This window comes from Chrysochloris asiatica, unplaced genomic scaffold, assembly GCF_000296735.1.
Source record: "Chrysochloris asiatica unplaced genomic scaffold, ChrAsi1.0 scaffold00440, whole genome shotgun sequence".
Classification (NCBI taxonomy): Eukaryota; Metazoa; Chordata; class Mammalia; order Afrosoricida; family Chrysochloridae; genus Chrysochloris; species Chrysochloris asiatica.
Genome location: NW_006408958.1, coordinates 1,288,738 through 1,306,362, shown reverse-complemented (window position 1 = coordinate 1,306,362; position 17,625 = coordinate 1,288,738). Strand labels below are relative to the sequence as shown.

The 17,625-nt window shown below is 43.9% G+C and overlaps 1 protein-coding gene across 1 annotated transcript in view; it reads right to left on the bottom strand.

Annotated features, from left to right (window-relative positions):
* The window catches only part of GSG1L (GSG1-like), a 336,620-nt gene that overhangs the window by 34,362 nt on the left and 284,633 nt on the right, over positions 1-17,625 (bottom strand). The window contains exon 4 of the mRNA XM_006877058.1: positions 15,066-15,177. Coding sequence (XP_006877120.1) covers positions 15,066-15,177 — 112 coding nt within the window. The remainder of the gene's footprint in view (positions 1-15,065; positions 15,178-17,625) is intronic.

The window sequence follows — 17,625 nt, the reverse complement described above, 5'->3', positions numbered from 1 at the left end:
GGCTGGTAGTTTCGAACCGCTGACCTTAAGGTTCGCAACCAGGATACAAACATATAATTCGTATGTCTAGGATTAGCTTTTTTTCGTTCAGCATCATTCTTTGGAGAGTCACCCAAATTGCTGTGTGTATTAACAGTTAACAAGCCATTAACACACACAATTTTATATTGCTAAGTGGTATTCCATGTAATGGGATGGAAGTAATTCCATTCGTTGAACCATTAACTTACTGAAGGATATCTGAGTTATTTTCCATTTTTGACAGTTATGCATAAAGCTGCTATGAATATTCATGGAAAGGCTTTTGTGTGTACATAGTTTTTGTTTCTCTGGGATAGATATGAACACAGGATACAATTGCTGGATCGAATGGAAGTTACATGTTTAGGTTAACTTGGGTGAAGGTGAAGGTAATATACAACAAGAGGGAGGTTGGCACAAAATGATGGTGGCAGAGGAAGGCACTGCGTTAAAGGACAGCAAGCATTAAAGGAAGCAGAAGAAGAGATACACAAACTGAGTAACGGTGATTATGAGTAGATACATGGGTAGATAAACAAGATGAACAGGTATGGTAGGGAGAGTGGGAATCAATATGTATGTTGTTATTAAGTGCCGTTGAGTCAATTGTGACTTATAGTGACCCCAAGTAGGGCTTCCAAGGAGCGGCTGGTGGGTTTGAACCACCGACCTTGTGGTTAGCAGTCCAGTGCTTATTTTACAGAGGGCCATACAGGGGGCAAAGTTATGAAAACTTCTTAGACATAATCAAACACTTTGATGTAATGAATCATTGGGCTTGGGGGTTCAGGACCATGGTCTCAGGGGACACCAAAGACAATTGGTATAACATAGTCCACAAAGACAGTATTCTACATTCTACTTTGGTGAGTAGCGACTAGTGTCTTAAAAGTTCATGAGCATATACCTACGATGCAACTCTTGGTCTCTCCCTCTCCAGAGGAAAGAAGAGTGATGGACACTGAAGACACATGGGGACAATTAGTATGGTGGACCAATGGCACATGTGAATACCAGTTTCCATGACTATGAGACCAGAAGTAGGTGGTGCCCAGCAACCACCCCCAACTACTCTGAAAGGAAGTGTATTAGAAGGTCCTGGAGACAGTGGGAGAAAAATGTAAAACAAAACTCAAAAATCATTTTTTAAAAAAGGACAAGACTTACTTTTGGGATAGAGACTAGTAGGACCCCTGGAACACTTGTCCTTATTCACCCTTCAGGTCTGGACATGAACTCTCCCCTTGCCTCATTTCTAAGGCAAACATAGATAGGTCCAGAAGGGAACAGTAACTCTATAGGTTATCAACTATTTGAGATCAATGGGCAACATTTACCCAAGGACAAAGCTCAGAAAGGTTAAGAAAGAAGGAGAAACAGAAACAGGAAACACAGCAAGAAAGTAGGATAGGCGATATTACATTACAATCAACAAGAAGAAAGAAAATGTGTATGAATTGTTGAATGCAAAATTGATCATCTATCAGAAAGGTAAGAAAAGAATGTTGAAAGAAAGCAAGGCTCACAAGGAGTAGATAACTGATGTTACATGCTGAGGATTGCAATCATCGAAATGAAACAAACAATATGATTTGTTTCAAGTAAAGCTGATCATCAGCTCTGTGAGATCGTCCCCCAATTCACATTAAAATGTTTTTAAAAGAAACGAAACTGCCAAACTGTTTTCCAAAGAGCCTGAACTATTTTACATTCTTTCAACAATGCGTAAGTTTCTTCCCAGCTTTGCTAGCTTCCAGTGCTGTAGCTGTTTTTTTGTTTTCTTTCTCTATTAGGTATGTATCCTACTAGCTCAGTGCCTCTTCCATTTGCATGTCCCTGGTGACTAATGGTGTTAAACATCTTTTCTGTAGCTTATTAGCCATGTTTATTCTCTCTGATGACTATCTGTTCATGTTTCTTGCCCATTTTCTAATTGGATTGTTTATATTGTGGGTTTTTTTTTTAACTCTTGAATTTTGAGAATTCTTTATTAGATAAAAAGTTTGCAAAGATTTTCTCCCAGTTTCTTTTCATACTATTACTAGAATCTTTGGTAGAGCAAAAGTTTTTAATTTTGATGAAATTAAATTTATCAATTTTTTAAAAAGTGCTTTTGGTGTCAAGTTGTCAACAATTTTCTCCTTTGTTTTTTTTTTTTTCCTAAAAGTTCAAAATTGTGTATTTAATTCCGAGATTCATTTTTGAGTTGTTTTTAATTAGGTATGACGTTTAGACCAAGGTCAAGTTGTTGTTTTTTGACCTACAAATGTCTAATTGCTGAAAAGCCTATAATTTGTTGGAAAGCTACCCCTCCTCCACTGAATTGGTTTGCACCTTTGCCAAAAACCATTTGGGCACATTTATGTTGGCTTATTTCTGGACTCTCTATTTTTTTCCATTGATATATGTGTCTAACCCCCCACCAAATGCCACATCGCTTGATAACTACTATTGTTGTTAAGTTGATGTCGTCATTGCGGTTCAAACTGAACTTGCAGCCCAGTGCTTATCCTACAGTACCACACCAGGACTCCAGATCCATTTTGAGTAATAGCTATCTAATAAGTCTTGAAATTAGTCAGATTCTTTCCATGTAATTCTTAAAGTTATTTTAGTGATTCTAGTTCTTTTCCCATATAGAGTTTAGAATGACACTAGCAATATCTGTAAGAGATCTTGCTGAGGTTTTGTGGTGTAATGGGCCCCTCTTATGAGACTGTATAGCTCTGGGTTTGCAACTCTCCCAACAGGACTAACCCAGACTAGTGGGCCAAGTTATAGTTTGGTTGGCCATTCACCTAAGTGGTTTCCTCAGTTTGTAAACCATAGTGGTTTACAAGAGTTTGGTGGGTTTCAGCCTTGAAATTGCCATACAGACATTCTGCAGAGTGTTTCTGAAGTGTCCTGATCAACAAGAACCTGAAGAGCAGCATGTCATTTGGACCCGGAGTCCCTGTGCCGAGAAGCTCCTAGATCTAAGTGATCGAACTGTAACAGTAAGCTGCTGACGCTACAGATCAACAGAAGCAGGGGCCGAGGCAGTGAGGAGACGACCAGAAGGGGCCTAAGAGCAGGATGCAGTCAAGACAGCACCCCACAAATAAGCTAGCAGTGTGAGTACAATCGGCCCATAGAGCAGAAGCAGGCAGGAGGTCACCTGCTGAGCTGGGTGCCCCATAAAGTTGAAGAAGCCACAGTCTGGACTTCTGCAGGCATTCGCCTGAGCAGAGCAAGCTGCAGCATGGGTACAAGCTGTCCTGCCTGTGGTAGCAGCAGATGCCCAATTCTGAGGGCTAAAGGAGGCCTGTCCTGCAGGAACTGAGAGGTTGTCCACAGAGGCTTGTACAGTGGACAGGGTTGTCTAGAAAGCATAGTTCCTTGAGTTGTTGTTTGACTCACAGTGACCCTAGGGGAGCAGTTAGAATTCCAACCTAACCTGGCACCAACCCAGCCTTTCCCAAAGCTGCTCGTTGAGAGCTGGGCCAGCAAACACAGGGGACCAGGCCCAGCCAAGAAAAGCTGCAGGGAGGGAGGCAGACAGCAAGCCAGTCACATTGCACCTGAGCTGAGCTGACAGCCCAGCTGCCAGGTGGGAGAGAGGCCTGCTGACATTTAATTCATGGTGTGCCTGCCCAGTGACACAGAAACAGACATGGGTAATTTGGGGATGATGTGTGGGTACCGCTTTAGACATAAGTGGGTTCCTCTCCTATGATGCTAAGTGGGGATTAAGGGGACCTGCTCCCCTCAAGCCTGCCCCTGTTGTTTACCTTCTGTAAATAATAATAACAACTTTCATTGCCAGCACTTTGTAAAGTGCCTTTGTGTGTGCAACCTAACCAGATCAAATAGCAGAGTTCTTATCCTAACACCCTTATAACTGCTTGGGATTTAGAGGTAACCTGTGTGCAGAGACACACACATGCATGCCTATTTGTGCATGCACACATATAGCTGTGTGCACACATGCATGTCCATTTGTGTGTGCATACGTATGTCTGTGCGCACACATGCATGTCTGCGTACGCACATGTCTGTATACATGCATGTCTGTGTGCAAGCACATGTCTCTGTGCACACACGTCTGTGTGTACATGCACACCTGTTGTACACACATGTGTATACATGCTTATGGACATGGCTCAGATTTACAGGAATTATATTTACCTTGTGTATCAATATGGAGAGAACTTACATTTTTTACTGTGTTGAGTCTTCTAATCCATAAACATGATATATCTCTCCATTTATTTAGATCTTTAATTTCTTTGACCAGACATTTTTCAGCATACAAGTCCTGAGTATGTTTTGTAACATTTATGTCTAAGTATTTCATTTTTTTCATGCAATGATAAATAGTACTATATGTTTAATTCTGTTCATTGCTGGTACAGGTTCCATTATGATGATGCATTTGTAAGTCAGTTCTAACGTAAGTCAAATACTTATTTTTTTGTATTTAGTTTTCATTATTATTGCCTTACGTAAATAGTTAAGGCTGTATGTCAACTTGACTGCACCAGGAATCTCAGTGATTTGGCAGTTGAGATGTCGCTATCCCTCATGATGGATTGGATGGGAAAAACCAATAAAAGGATTAAGGGTGGGATATTGTTGATGTTAAGTACTGTCGAGTCCGTTTTGACTCAGAGTGACCCTGTATAGAGTGTTTCCAAGGTTGTAAATCTTTCCAGGAGCAGGAAACCTCATCTTCCTCTTAAGGAGTGATTGGTAGATTTGAACTACAGATTTTGTAGTTAGCAGTACAACCCACTATGCCACCAGAGTTCCTCATCATGCAAACAGGTATAGTTTTATCTATTTATTTCTAACCTATATGCCTTTAATTTCCTTTTCTTGCTTTATTGCACTGGCCAGAACTGTCAGCACTATGTTGCATAAGAGTCGTGAATAAGAGCATACATTCTTGACTTGTTCTCAATCCTACAGAAAAACATTCAGACTTTCACTATTAAGTACAGTGTAGGTGGTTTGTAGATGCTCTTTACCAAGTTCAGGAAGCTCTCCTCTATTCCTAGTTTTATCAGAGCTTTTTTTTTTTTTTTAATTTTTTTCTTTTATTTCATTCCCTTTATTTTCACTCACAGAATCATTTTATTACCATGGCTTTTAAAAACATATATTTCCACATATAGTAGTAATTTTCCACTTAACTTTAAATTATATATTAGATTAATAAGAGACAATGGATCTATGTTAGAAATCATGTATGATAGTCTCTCTTACTGATGCACATAAACCATGTTGTTGTTAAGTACTATGGAGTCAGTTCTGACTCATAGTGACCCTGTATAGTGTTTCCAAGGAGCAATTGATGGATTTGAACTGCCAACCTTGTAGTTAGCTGTCCAGTGCTTATCCTATAGCATCACACTAAGACTCCATGGAGCCATACATACAAAAATAGATATGGATATCTTGTGCTTGTGACCGCAACATCTTGAGGCAATATCTTTCTTTCTTAGTAATATATATACATATTATTGTTGTTGTTAGGTGCCATCGAGTCGGTACCGACCCATAGCGATCTTATGCACAGAAGAACGAAACACTGCCCAATCCTGGGCCAACCTCACTACTGTTGCCACGCTTGAGTCCATCAATGCTGCCACTTGGTCAATCCATCTCTCTGGGGACATTCTCATTTTCATTTTAACCCTCCACCTTACCAAATATGATATCCTTCTTCAGTGACTGGTCCCTCCTGACAACATGTCCGAAGTATTAGAGACGAAGTTTGGCCATCTTGGTCTTCAAGGAGCACTCTGGCTGCACTTCTTCCAAAACAGATCTATTGGTTCTTTTGGCAGCCCATGGCACTTTCAATATTCTTCTCCAACACCGTAACTCAAAAATGCATCAATTCTTCTATGGTCTTCCTTATTCACTGTCCAGCTTTCGCATGCATAAGAGGTTACTGAAAATACCATGGCTTGGGTCAGGCACACCTTAGCCCTCAAGCTGACATCTTTGCTCTTCAACACTTTTAAAAGGTCTTGTGCAACAGATTTGCTTAATGCAATTCGTTGTTTGATTTCTTGACTGCTGCTTCTGTGAGTGTTGATAGTTGATCCAAGAAGAATGAAGTCCTTGACAACTTCAATCTTTTCTCCATTGATAAGAATGTTGTTTATTGGTCCAGTGGTGAGGATTTTTGTTTTCTTTACATTGAGATGTAATCCATGCCAAAGGCTGTGCTCTTTGATTTTCATCAGTAAATGTTTTAAATCCTCTTCACTTTCAGCAAGCAAGGTTGTATCATCTGCATATAGCAGGTTGTTAATGAGTTTTCCTCCAATCCTGATGCCACTTTTTTCTTCATAGAACCCAGCTGGGATGGGAGGGTAACAGTTGGTAAAGCACAAACTAGAGGGTAGACACATACTAACTTTAGAGAAGGAGAAGGAAATATTCAGTAGGGGGTGGGGTTTCGGCAAAAAATGATCAAGGCAAAGAAAGACACTGGAAGGGGTATACACATTAAAGGCAACAGAGGTAGACACTATTCCATACACAATCCTGCAATAACAGTAATAACACGAATTAATACGTACATACATGTAGACATGAAAGTTAAACAAGTGTGGGAAGAAGAATAGGAAGATACCCATAGATATATACAGGCTTTGGCAGAGGATATTTCTACATATGTATTTCCAAATATATTCATACAGTAAAGCAGAAAAGGGCACGGTTAGGGAAACTTTTTAGTCATAACTAAACATCTTGAGGAGTGATTCACTGGGGTCTGGGGGTTCAAGACCATAGTCTCAGGGGACACCAAGGTCAATTGGCACAACAGTCTACAAAGGCAATGTTCTACATCCTGGTTTGGTGAGTAGCAACTGTGGTCTTAAAAGTTCATGAAGGCTTTTGGTGGCAGGTATGGGGAAGGAGTGGCAGGTGCCATGTTGAGCCACGAAGGTGGCAAGCAGCAGCCCCTGAACCAACCCAAGAAACAGGACAAGGAAATGGACAAGGAAGATAAGGCTTTCAAGAAGAAACAAAAAAGAAGAATTGAAGACACTTGAAGGGCTAAATGTGAAGGCTGTGGGGAAGAACCCCCTAGCTACAGATGGCATTAAGAAATTTGGCAAAACATTAGCTGTTCTTTGTGACTGAGGCAATGGTGTCTCTTGAGTCCATTTTGGTTTAAACATTTGAATTCCCTGCTGGGATAGGTCTTGCCACCTAGAGTTAGAATGAAGTGTTGTCTTGGAGCCTGCCATACATTTAAGAATAAACGTTTGTGAAAAAAAGTAAGAAAGAAAGAAAGAAAATGAAATCCTACAATGGTCCTTCTCTTTAGTCCTATCTTAGCTGTGTGGTCAGTAAACCCAGGCCAGAATCCTGCACCATCTGGAAGTAAAGCAACTCATTTGGGAGAAGAAACAAAAGTTCATAAACGGCCTTCTAAGGTGCAACTATTGGCCTCTTCCATTCAGAGCAAAGAAAAGTGAAGCAAACTAAAGATGCATGGAGACAACTAAGCCAACAAACTAATGAATCACAAGAACCTCAGTCTCCATGACTCTGAGACCAGAAGAACTAGATGGTGCCCTGCTACCATCACCTAGGGATCACATTACAAGGTCTTGAATAGAGTGGGAAGAAAATGTGGAACAAACATTCAAAATCATTTTTAAAAAACACACAAAAACCACACCTGGCTTACTTGTGGATAAAGACTGGGGCAATGCCTTAGAACATAGCCCTTAATTATCCTTCAGACCTATAGTTCGGTTTTCAGTCAAACTATTGTTGTTGTTGTTAGGTGCTACCAAGTTGGCTCTAACTCATAGCAACTCGATGCACAGCAGACTGAAACACTGCCTGGTGCTGCACCAGCCTCACAGTTGTAATGTTTGAGTTCATTGTTGCTGCCACTGTGTGAATCCATCTCATTGGGGGTCTTCCTCTTTTTTACCGACCCTCCACTTTACCAAGCATGATGTTCAGGGATTGGTCCCTCCTGACAACATGTCCAAAGTAGGAAAGACATGTCTCACCAGCCTCATGCCTAAGGAGCATTCAGCTGTACCAAACAGATTTGTTTGTTCTTGCAATCCATGGCACTTTTAATATTCTTCTCCAACACTGTAATCCAAATGCATTGTTTTTTCTCTGGTCTTCTTTATTCATTGTCCAACTTTCACATGAATATGCGGCCATTGAAACGACCAAAGCTTGGGTCAGGCCAACCTCAAAGTGACTGCTTTGCTCTTGAACACTTTAAAGAGGTCTTGTGCAGAAGATTTGCCTGATGCAATATGTCATTTGATTTCTTTACTATTGCTTCCATAGGAGCTGATTGTTTCTCCAAGTAAAATGAAGTCTTCTGACAATTTCGATCTTTTCTCCATTTATCATGATGCTATTTATTGGTCCAGTGGTGAGTTTTTTTTTTTTTTTTTTTTTTTTTAACCTGAGGTACAATTCATACTGAAGACTATAGTCTTTTATCTTCATCAGTAAGTATTTTCAGCCAAACAATAGACAGGTCTATATGATGAACAGTAACTCCAGGGAGGTAAACCACCTTAGAATAATCAAACATTTGAGATCAAGAGGGCAGTATCTACCCAAGGACAAAGTTCAGAGGGTTAGGAAAAGAGGAATGCAAAGAGGAAACAGGTAAGTGAGGCTACGTGATGGGGATTGCAACCAATAAATGAAACAAAATGAATATGAATTGTTGAATGAAAAAAATGTGTCCGTTTTCAACTTTTTATTGTGAATTGGGTAAAGGTTTACAGAGCAAAAGGGACTAGAACTTAAAATTAAAAATAAATAAAGAAGAAGACTTGTGTGGCCACTGTGGTTAGGAAACTAGACGGAACAGAGGAGAGGACGGCTTTCAACCCCTTTGTCCTCAGAAGCAGGGGCAGGAGCAGTGAGGTAGCAGAGTTCAGGACACACGGATGTCCCTGGAAGCCTATTCCAGACCCTGCTAGCAGGGAGACCAGCTCATCACTGGGAGAGGCGGCCCTTGCTCTCCTTTTGCCGCATCAAGGCCAGAGGGGCGGAGTCTTGGACCAGGCCGGTGAGCACACATGCGCAATCCTAGCCTCCCTCAGGACGCGAGGGTCAGGGGCGGAGGAGCTGACGGCTGCAGTCTCTGGCCCCAGCGGGGCACCCTTGGGAAGCTGCACAGCTTTTCTCCTACCCTGATCTTGGAGAAAAGGAGGCTAGGGCCACCTGCGCCTGGGAAGATGAGTAGAAGTGATCGCTTCCCGCCAACTACACTGTAAACACAGCTCTCTCTCCAGGGACTCTTTAGGGCCATGGCGCTTCTGGCTTCTGGGGCCACCAACTGGGGATCTGATGCTGAAATATCAAGGCCTGCCCAGGAGAGCAGGGACAACTTGGGGGCGGGGGGCAGGGAGGAGGGGGCTGGCCTGTTGTTTCCATGTGTGGGGGCCATGAGACCACAGAGTTCCACAAAGGTGGTGCAAAAACAGGGGAGAAACGGCCAGGGAGGGGGCCTGCCTGCTGCTCATTTTCTGTATGTTGCTATGTGCCGTGGGTTCCCGAGGCTGTAAATCTTTACAGGAGCAGAAACCCTCATCTTTCTCCCGCAGAACAGCTGGTAGTTTCGAACTGCTGACCTTGCGGTTCACAGCCCAATTCATAACCACTTCGCTACCAGAGCTCCTTATTTTCTGTATGGTCTGGGCCAAATGGCTTAACCTCTCTTGGCCTTCCAGCTTTTATAACCTAAATCCATGATGTTTTACTACCTTCAGTGTGCAGAGAGAATGTTCAGGATTGGGGTTTCACTGTGGGTGCTGAGGTCGGAGAGGCCCTTGTCCCATCCTGCTCCGTTTTCATCAAATGAAAGACAGAAATAAGATGTATTTATCCAGGATTAGCTTCCATTTTTCCCCTATTGCCAGGGAAGCTGATGTGCTGACACCACTATCAAGCTCAGATTCTTACAGGGTCAGGAAGATGACGAAATGAGGAAAGTGTGGGTACGTGTAAGGCAATAGAGAGTGGTGGGGACTGTGGTGAACTAGAGTAAACACTCCACCCAATGGGGCAGCCACTGCCCAGCTTTAGCTGCCTACTGACATGTGGCAATGCAACTTAGGCATCATCAGATCTCCCAACGTTCAAGAGAAGACAGAAACCTGAATGTTTCTGTGAAAATTTTACCTGTTTAAATGTTGGCATTAGTACACGTGTTAAAGAAATACTGTGCCAGGACAAACAAAACATGGGTTCAGCCCTGGTCTGCGTGCAATTCACCCCTCTGAGGCCCAGGATGAACTGCCTGGGCCCCTTCTGAACCCATTTCCTAGTCCCTGAAATGAGGAGAGTCACCCCTCCTTTGGAGGGCAGGGTCCAAACTAAACAACTCACAGCTTATAATGTACCTTGTGCTGTGCCTGACACAAATCTACCTTCACCCAAATCCAACACCACCTCCACCCCCTTGGAGCCAGACAACTGCCCAGGGTCCTGCCTTGGCGTTGTCAGAGTCACAGTAGAAAGAAGACAAGGACAGGAAGTGTCATGTTGGCAAAGCTGAGGGCAGAGATGGGGTCTGATGTTTTGTGTTGTTGTGAGCCATCAAATCAATTGTAATCCATGGTGACCCTATTAGACTACAGAGTATAGCTGCCCCATGGGGCTTTCAAAGCTGTCATCTTTATGGGGAGGGTTGCTGGTGGCATAGTGGTTTATGTATTAGGCTGCTAACCACAGTTCAAATCCACCAGCTGCTCTGTGGGAGAAAGATGAGACTTTCTGTTCCCGTGAAGATTTACACTCTCAGAAACTGTATGTATGTACACGGTCGCTGTGAATTGCAACGGACTCGACAGCACGTAACACCAGCAATCTTTACAGGTACAGATTGCCAGGTCTTTTCTTCTGCAGTGCTGCTGATGGTTTCAAACCTCTGACTTTTCCACTAACAGTGGCATGGCTGGGGCCTGAAGAAACACCAAATTCCTGGCCCAAATGTTCGCACGACTCCTGGGGTCAGGGGTGAGGACAAAAAAAACGATGCTGTCCTCGTGGATTTGGGGGCATGTGCCTCTGATGACCGAGAGTGACTCTGCCAGAGACCCAATGTCATTGCCATCATCTACAATCACTGCATTATTGAGCACTTACTGTATGCCAAGCCCTTGCATACTGCACCAGGCACTCCCACGACAACCCCACTGAGTCTGTTACCCCAGCCCTGGGCACGAAGGCACTGCAACTAGCCTATAATCACCAACACTGAGCATGTCCTCGGAACTCAGGACCCCACGGGCAGTATTTCATCTACTCCTCCTGGTAGCTCCTCTCCAAAGACAGCCTCCGGTGAAGCACACCTCCTGGGGGCCCGACACTGAAGTCCCTTTCCCTTGAATGTGGCCCTGTCACTTACACTTGGCAACAAAATGCAGCAGAGGTAGAACTCTGGTATGGCTGAGCCAAGGTCATAAACACCCTGCAGTTTCTGCCAGTGTCTTATAGGAAACTTGCTCTGGGGACACACACAGTCTCCATGCTGTGAGACGCCCACGCTGCAGAGAGAGGCTGACAGTTTATTGCATAGCAAAAGAGAAACCTGGAACACTATTCACAAGAGACCTTGAGGTAGAAACTTGGGCTGTACCCAGTTTACAGATGAGTACACTGAGGTGCAGAGTAAGTGACTTGGCCAAGGTCCACAGCTGGTAAGGGTCAGAGCCAGCATCGGAACCCAAGCTGTCTGACCCTATGGGATACCTAAGGTCCCTGCTTTCCTTCCACACTGCACAGGGCTACCGAGCAGTGAGCATCCTTGTGGGATTTGAACTTTGACTCTTAGCCATCAGAACTTCAACTTCCTGGGAATGTGTCCTTTTCAGAAGCTGCTACTCAAGGTCCATGGAGCCCCTCAGTGCCTCTGTAATGCCATACTGACCCGGAAGACAGACCCACAGAGGTTTTCCCTGGAGCCGGTCCTTCTTTGGTGCCTGGGAGGCTCTGGGGCCAGAATTTTGACAAATGGTCTCACACATATTAAATAAGAGCAATGACACTGTGCGGCCCTGGCAAGGTCCCAAATGCGAGAGATGAATAATGGGGCTGATCCATCTTGCAGGCCGCAGTGACAGGGAGAAATGGATCAGCCCTAATGGGGGCCTTAAATAAGTCAAATGGGGACTCGGTTCCTTTGGGAACCAGCCTCACAGGAGCAGAGGGGCAGGGCAGGAGACTCAGGCTTCCTGGGACAGAAGACTTGTGACAGGCTGGAGAGCAAGGGGCTTCTGGAAAGAATGGCCTGATTGCGGAGGGTCTCCAAATCCTGCCACACATGACTGGCACCCCGGGCATGTGACCCAACCTTCTGAGCCTCTGTGTCCACATACGTAAAAGGGGGCTGTTGCATGACTTAAATTTATTGTCAATACCAAACACCCACTGCCAGGGCATCACTTCTGTCTGCAAGTGACTCTGTAGGACATTCTGACTCACAGCCCCATAGGGGTTCTAAGGCTGTATAGTCTTTATAGAAAGGAGCTCTGGTAGCGTAGTGGTTACTAGTCGGGCTGCCAACCTCAAGGTCAGCAGTTCGAAACTACCAGCGGTCCCGTGGGAGAAAGAGGAGGCATTCTGCTCCCGTAAAGATTTACAATCTCGGAAACCCTGTGCAGGGTCACTATGAGTCGGAACAGACTCCACAGTACCTACCAACAACAATCTTTATCAAAGAAGACGGCCACTTCTTTCTCCCGCAGAGTGGCTAATAGGTTTAACCTTTTGGTTAGCAGCCTAACACTTAACCACCGAGCCACCAGACTCCTTTAAATATCCATATCAGTGGTGTGCCAAGCACCGTACTGATTATATTCATGGATTATCATTGCTACTTCATCTCAGAGAGGTGGAAGAGAGGAGCTGAGAACCGGCACCAGAGTCAGGCTGCCTGGGCACAAATCCCAAGCTGGATGGCTTTGGACAGGTTACTTAAGGTCTCTGGCCTCAGTTTCCCCCTCCATAAAAGGGGAACAAATAACAGTACCAACCTCATAGCATTGCTGTGATTAATGACACATCATTGCTCAGTAAATGGAAGATGATTATTCACATGGTGGTGGTGGTTGCTCTTTAGTGCCATTGAGTCGGTTCTGACTCATAGTGACTCTGTATAGGGTTTCCAAGGAGCAGCTAGCAGGTTTGAACCACCAACCTTGTGGTTAGTAATCAAATGCTGATCCTACAGTGTCCCACCAGGACTCACATGGTAGATAGTAAAAAAGTATTAGTCCCCTTCCTTTGTCCCTGTCTCTAGTCTGGGGTGACTCTTTCCAAGGGTAAGGTCTCAGGAAGAAAACTGAGGGGAAGGATTGGGTGAAGTTGAGGTGAGAGCCTTAGCTGGTTTCCCTGGGTCAAGGTCTCTTTAAATTGCACACATTTGGCTTTAAAGAGGCAGAACCCAACAAACAGTGGGGAGGGTGGAAGGGAACCTTCAGGAACCTCCACTGAAATGGGGTCCTTCCTAATCAACAGCTCTCCCAACCTCCAAGGCTTTGCACGTGTGATTCCCCACTTAGCACACTGTAACCTTGTCCCCCATCCTCCCCCAGTTCACCTAAGAGAAGATCTTTCCTGCCACGTCCACAGCTGTCTGCGAGCTCCTCCCTCCACACTGCATGCTGTGGAGGACAGCTGTCCACTGCCTCAGTCCCTGACCACTGCTGTCTGTGAGTCTGTCCTTGGCCAATAGTTGTTAGATGAGTCAATGGGTAAAAGGGTTCCCTAGATGCCCTGTGTAATGGGCACCCGGGGTCCTTCCTTTCCAGCATGTACTCCACAAGTTCCCAGTGGACACCACCTCTCCTTCTCACTGTTCAAGGGTCTGGGTGGGATTGACCCCACCACCTGGCCTCAGGGAAGAGCACATGACTCAATCCAGACAGATTAGAGCATCCCAATCTCTCTACTGGTTTCTGGTTCAGAGATGTTCTTATGATTTAAACCAATGAAAAATCACACTAGGATTTTTAGTTAGAAATATTGGGGTAAATTTTACAAATTTTAAAAACTTGTAATATTTGTAAAATTATTACAAATTTTAAAAATTTGTAATATTTGTAAAATGCAAGACTCAAGATGTAGTTGGCATCCAACTTTTCTATCACTTGAGGAAAAGCTGCCCAAGATTGAAGCCAACACAAAGGGAGACAGAAAGGAAGGGGGAGAATGACTGATTTCACAAAGTCAATATGTTCAGAAGACCACAGAGCAGGAGAGCTCAGCCCCAGTGGAGCAAACATACCTGAAGTCCATGTCCCAGATGCACTTTTCATTCACAAGAGCCAAAAGACTCATATTCCCTTAGTATTTGAACTAATGGGGGTAGGTTTTTCTGTGACCGCCCTGAGCATATTAGCTAATACACCTGGATTTTTTCAGGTACACCCCTTAAAAATCGCTTGGCAATCAAAAGAACCCAGCCTAAGCCTGTCTTTGTTTTCCATCTATGTTCTGATGTATCCAAGGCCCCTCACTGGGGTCCTACTACCCATCAGAACCCCCAGACCCACCACGACCCCCTGCCTCCAGGCCTCTACAGCACAGCCAGCAGTCTGTACCTGCAAAGAGTCAGGTAGTAAATGGTTTATACTTTGTGGGTCATACGGATTCTCTGTCAACTACCCAAGTCTGTCTGTGGAGCATGAAGGCTGCTGAAGACAATGTGTAAATGCCTGTGCCCAATAAAACTTTAATTATGGACGCTGAAACTTGGATCTCACAGAAATTTCTTCTTTTGATCCCCACCCTCCCAATCATTTAAAAATGTGAAAACCATTCTTAGCTTTTGAGCATACAAAAATAGGTGAGGGACTGGACTCGGCCTACACGCCACAGTTTGTCAATCCTTGTTCGAGGGTCTCAAGGCGCCTTAGATATCAGCTATCTCCATCCAAAACTCTGCTCAGACCCTCTCTCCTTTGCTGCCTGACTGGGCTAAGCATGTTTGGAGCCCCCCATGCCTGAAAGTGGTCACGGCATGAAAGCAAAAAGCCACTTACCAGAAGGACCACCCGTAGTCCCAGGAATGGGGTCTCCAGTCTTCAGGGCCGAGGCTCACGGTGACCTGGAACACCTGCGTGTACATCATGTGAGCGACCATTCCCAGGAGGCCTGTGGGTTAGAGAACAGAGCATGTGAGGCAGCCACGTGCCAGGGAGAGATGAAGCCCTGGCTTAGGGAGACCAGAGGTGACAGTTTCCCAGGTCAGGCCAAGGAGTTAGGTTTGGTACTGAGGGCAAAGGGGAGCCCTGGGAACATTTAAGCAAGGGAAATGCAAATGAAAATCTGTGTGTAGATTGGCTAACTTTGTTCTGCAAACGGCCAGGTAGTAAATATTTTAGGCCATACGGTCTCTGTTGTAAAACCTCCATAGACAAGAAGCAAGCAAAGGAGCATGGTTATAGTCCCATAAAACATTATTTACAAACACAAGCATTGGGGAGAATTGGAACCCTTATCCATTGCTGGTGGAAATACAAAAAAGGTACAGACAGCTGCTATGGAAAACAGCGTGGTAGTTCCTAAAAAACTTAAAGAGAACAAGTCTCTAACCCAATAGTTATACTTCTAGATATATGCTCAAGGGACTTAACAAGTAGTAACAGTAACAGACAGACACCAGTGTTCACAGTAGCCAAAATGTGGGAGCAGTCTCAACGCCTACCAATGAATGAATGCATAAACAAAATGTGGTGCGTGCGTGCGCTGAAATACTACCCAGTCACAAAGAGAAAGAAGTTCTGGTACATGCTACATCCAGGATGAATCTTGAAGACATCAGGCTACTGAAATAAGTCAATCACAAAAGGATGAATATTGTATGATATCACTTCGATGAAGTGATATCGAATAGACAAATGTCGAGAGACCAAAGTTGATTAATGGTTACTAAAGTCAGGAGAGGATTCCTGGTGTGACTCTGCAGGATAAGCGCTGGACCTCAAGGCAGGTGTTTCAAACCCACCAGGCACTCCTCGGAAACCCTCTACAGGGTCGCTGAGTCGGAACGCTGTCAAGGGTTTCCAAGGAGCAGATGGTGGGTTTCAACAACAACAGCCACAATTAGAGGAAAAAGAGGAGACAGAGATTGAAAGTCACTGTTTGAAAAGTAATGAGAGTCTGTTGATGGCCAATGGTAAACTGATGCTCGTTAATGGTTATACAATAGGGTTTATGTAATAGGAGCTTTTAAGCTACACACCTGATAAAAGCTGAGTTGGCATCTGTTGTGTTACACATATTTTTACAAAAGAAAAAAAAAAAAAGCCAGTTGCTGACACTTCTTGTTGTTGTTGTAAGTGCTGTTAAGTTGGTTCCGACTCGTAGCAAACCTGTATAGGGTTTCTGAGGAGCAGCTGGTGAGTTTGAACCGCTGACCTTGCAGTTCAAACCAACTTTGATGTTGAATGCTTATCCTACGGTGCTACACCAGGACTGATATTGCCAAAGACCTCATAGGATTTGTTTTCTTGGTTCTTAGGTTTAGGGTCATGGGCTTTGTGGGCTATTTCAGTCAATTGGCCTAATACTATTTTTAGTGCTTCGACTTCTATTCATTGTGGAGTGCCTCGGGTCTCAAAGGCTTCCGCGTAGCCATTAAAGGTCCCACAGTTGGTTACTAATCATTTGGAGCAGCAGAGAAAGGAGAGTCAGGAATCAAACGGGGGACATTTCAGTCCATGGCGAGTTGGCTGCAGGAACAACTGTCTCCTTTGCCGCGAGACCAGAAGAGCTGGATGATGCCCGTCTGTATCCTTGGCCAACTTTTCTCTTTTGGTTTGTTTATCCTTTTCCCTACTTATTTGTAGGAATTCTTCCTATATTCTGGATACCAGTCCGGTCTATTGCATAGGCTGTATACGTTTATTGCTTGCCTTTTCCCATCAACACAACTTTGACATTTTTACACTTGATACAGTCAAGCTTGTTAGTTTTTTCCAGTTTTGTTTTTTGATTCCTCTATTTAATTTAAGAAAATCAAGATCATAAACACATTATTCTGCGTCTTTCTAACATACTTATAGATTTTTATGTTAGTCCACCTGGAATTTATCTTTGTAAGTAGTACTCAAGTAAAGAACTCACTTCATTTTTTTAAATGAGTAGTTAATTACTTTGAACCTTTATAGGATGGTCCACTTTTCCCACTAATTTGAAAACCTCTGTATCATATTCTATGCCCCATATATTCCTGGATCTACTGCCATTTGTTCTGTGGATGTTTCTTTCTCTCTGTATTCCTATGCCAATGCCATGCTGTTTTAATTATTATAGCTTTAAAAATAGTTTGTTATCTGGAAGGAAAGTCTCATTTCTTCATTACATCAAGCACTTATTCCCTCTAGGATTACCACCCTACCCAGAAGCCCTGCCTACTCAGAAGGACCTCGATCCTTCCTTAGCCAGTCCCTTATCTGAGGGCTAGACCTTGCTCTTCAGTTTGTACATTGTTGCAGCTTCTTCAGTTTCTTCCATTCTGTGCTGATCCACTTGCTGTCTGAGCTGTCTGACCTCTCTGTGCCTTGGTTTCCTCATCTATAAAATAGGTATGGCTAGAGA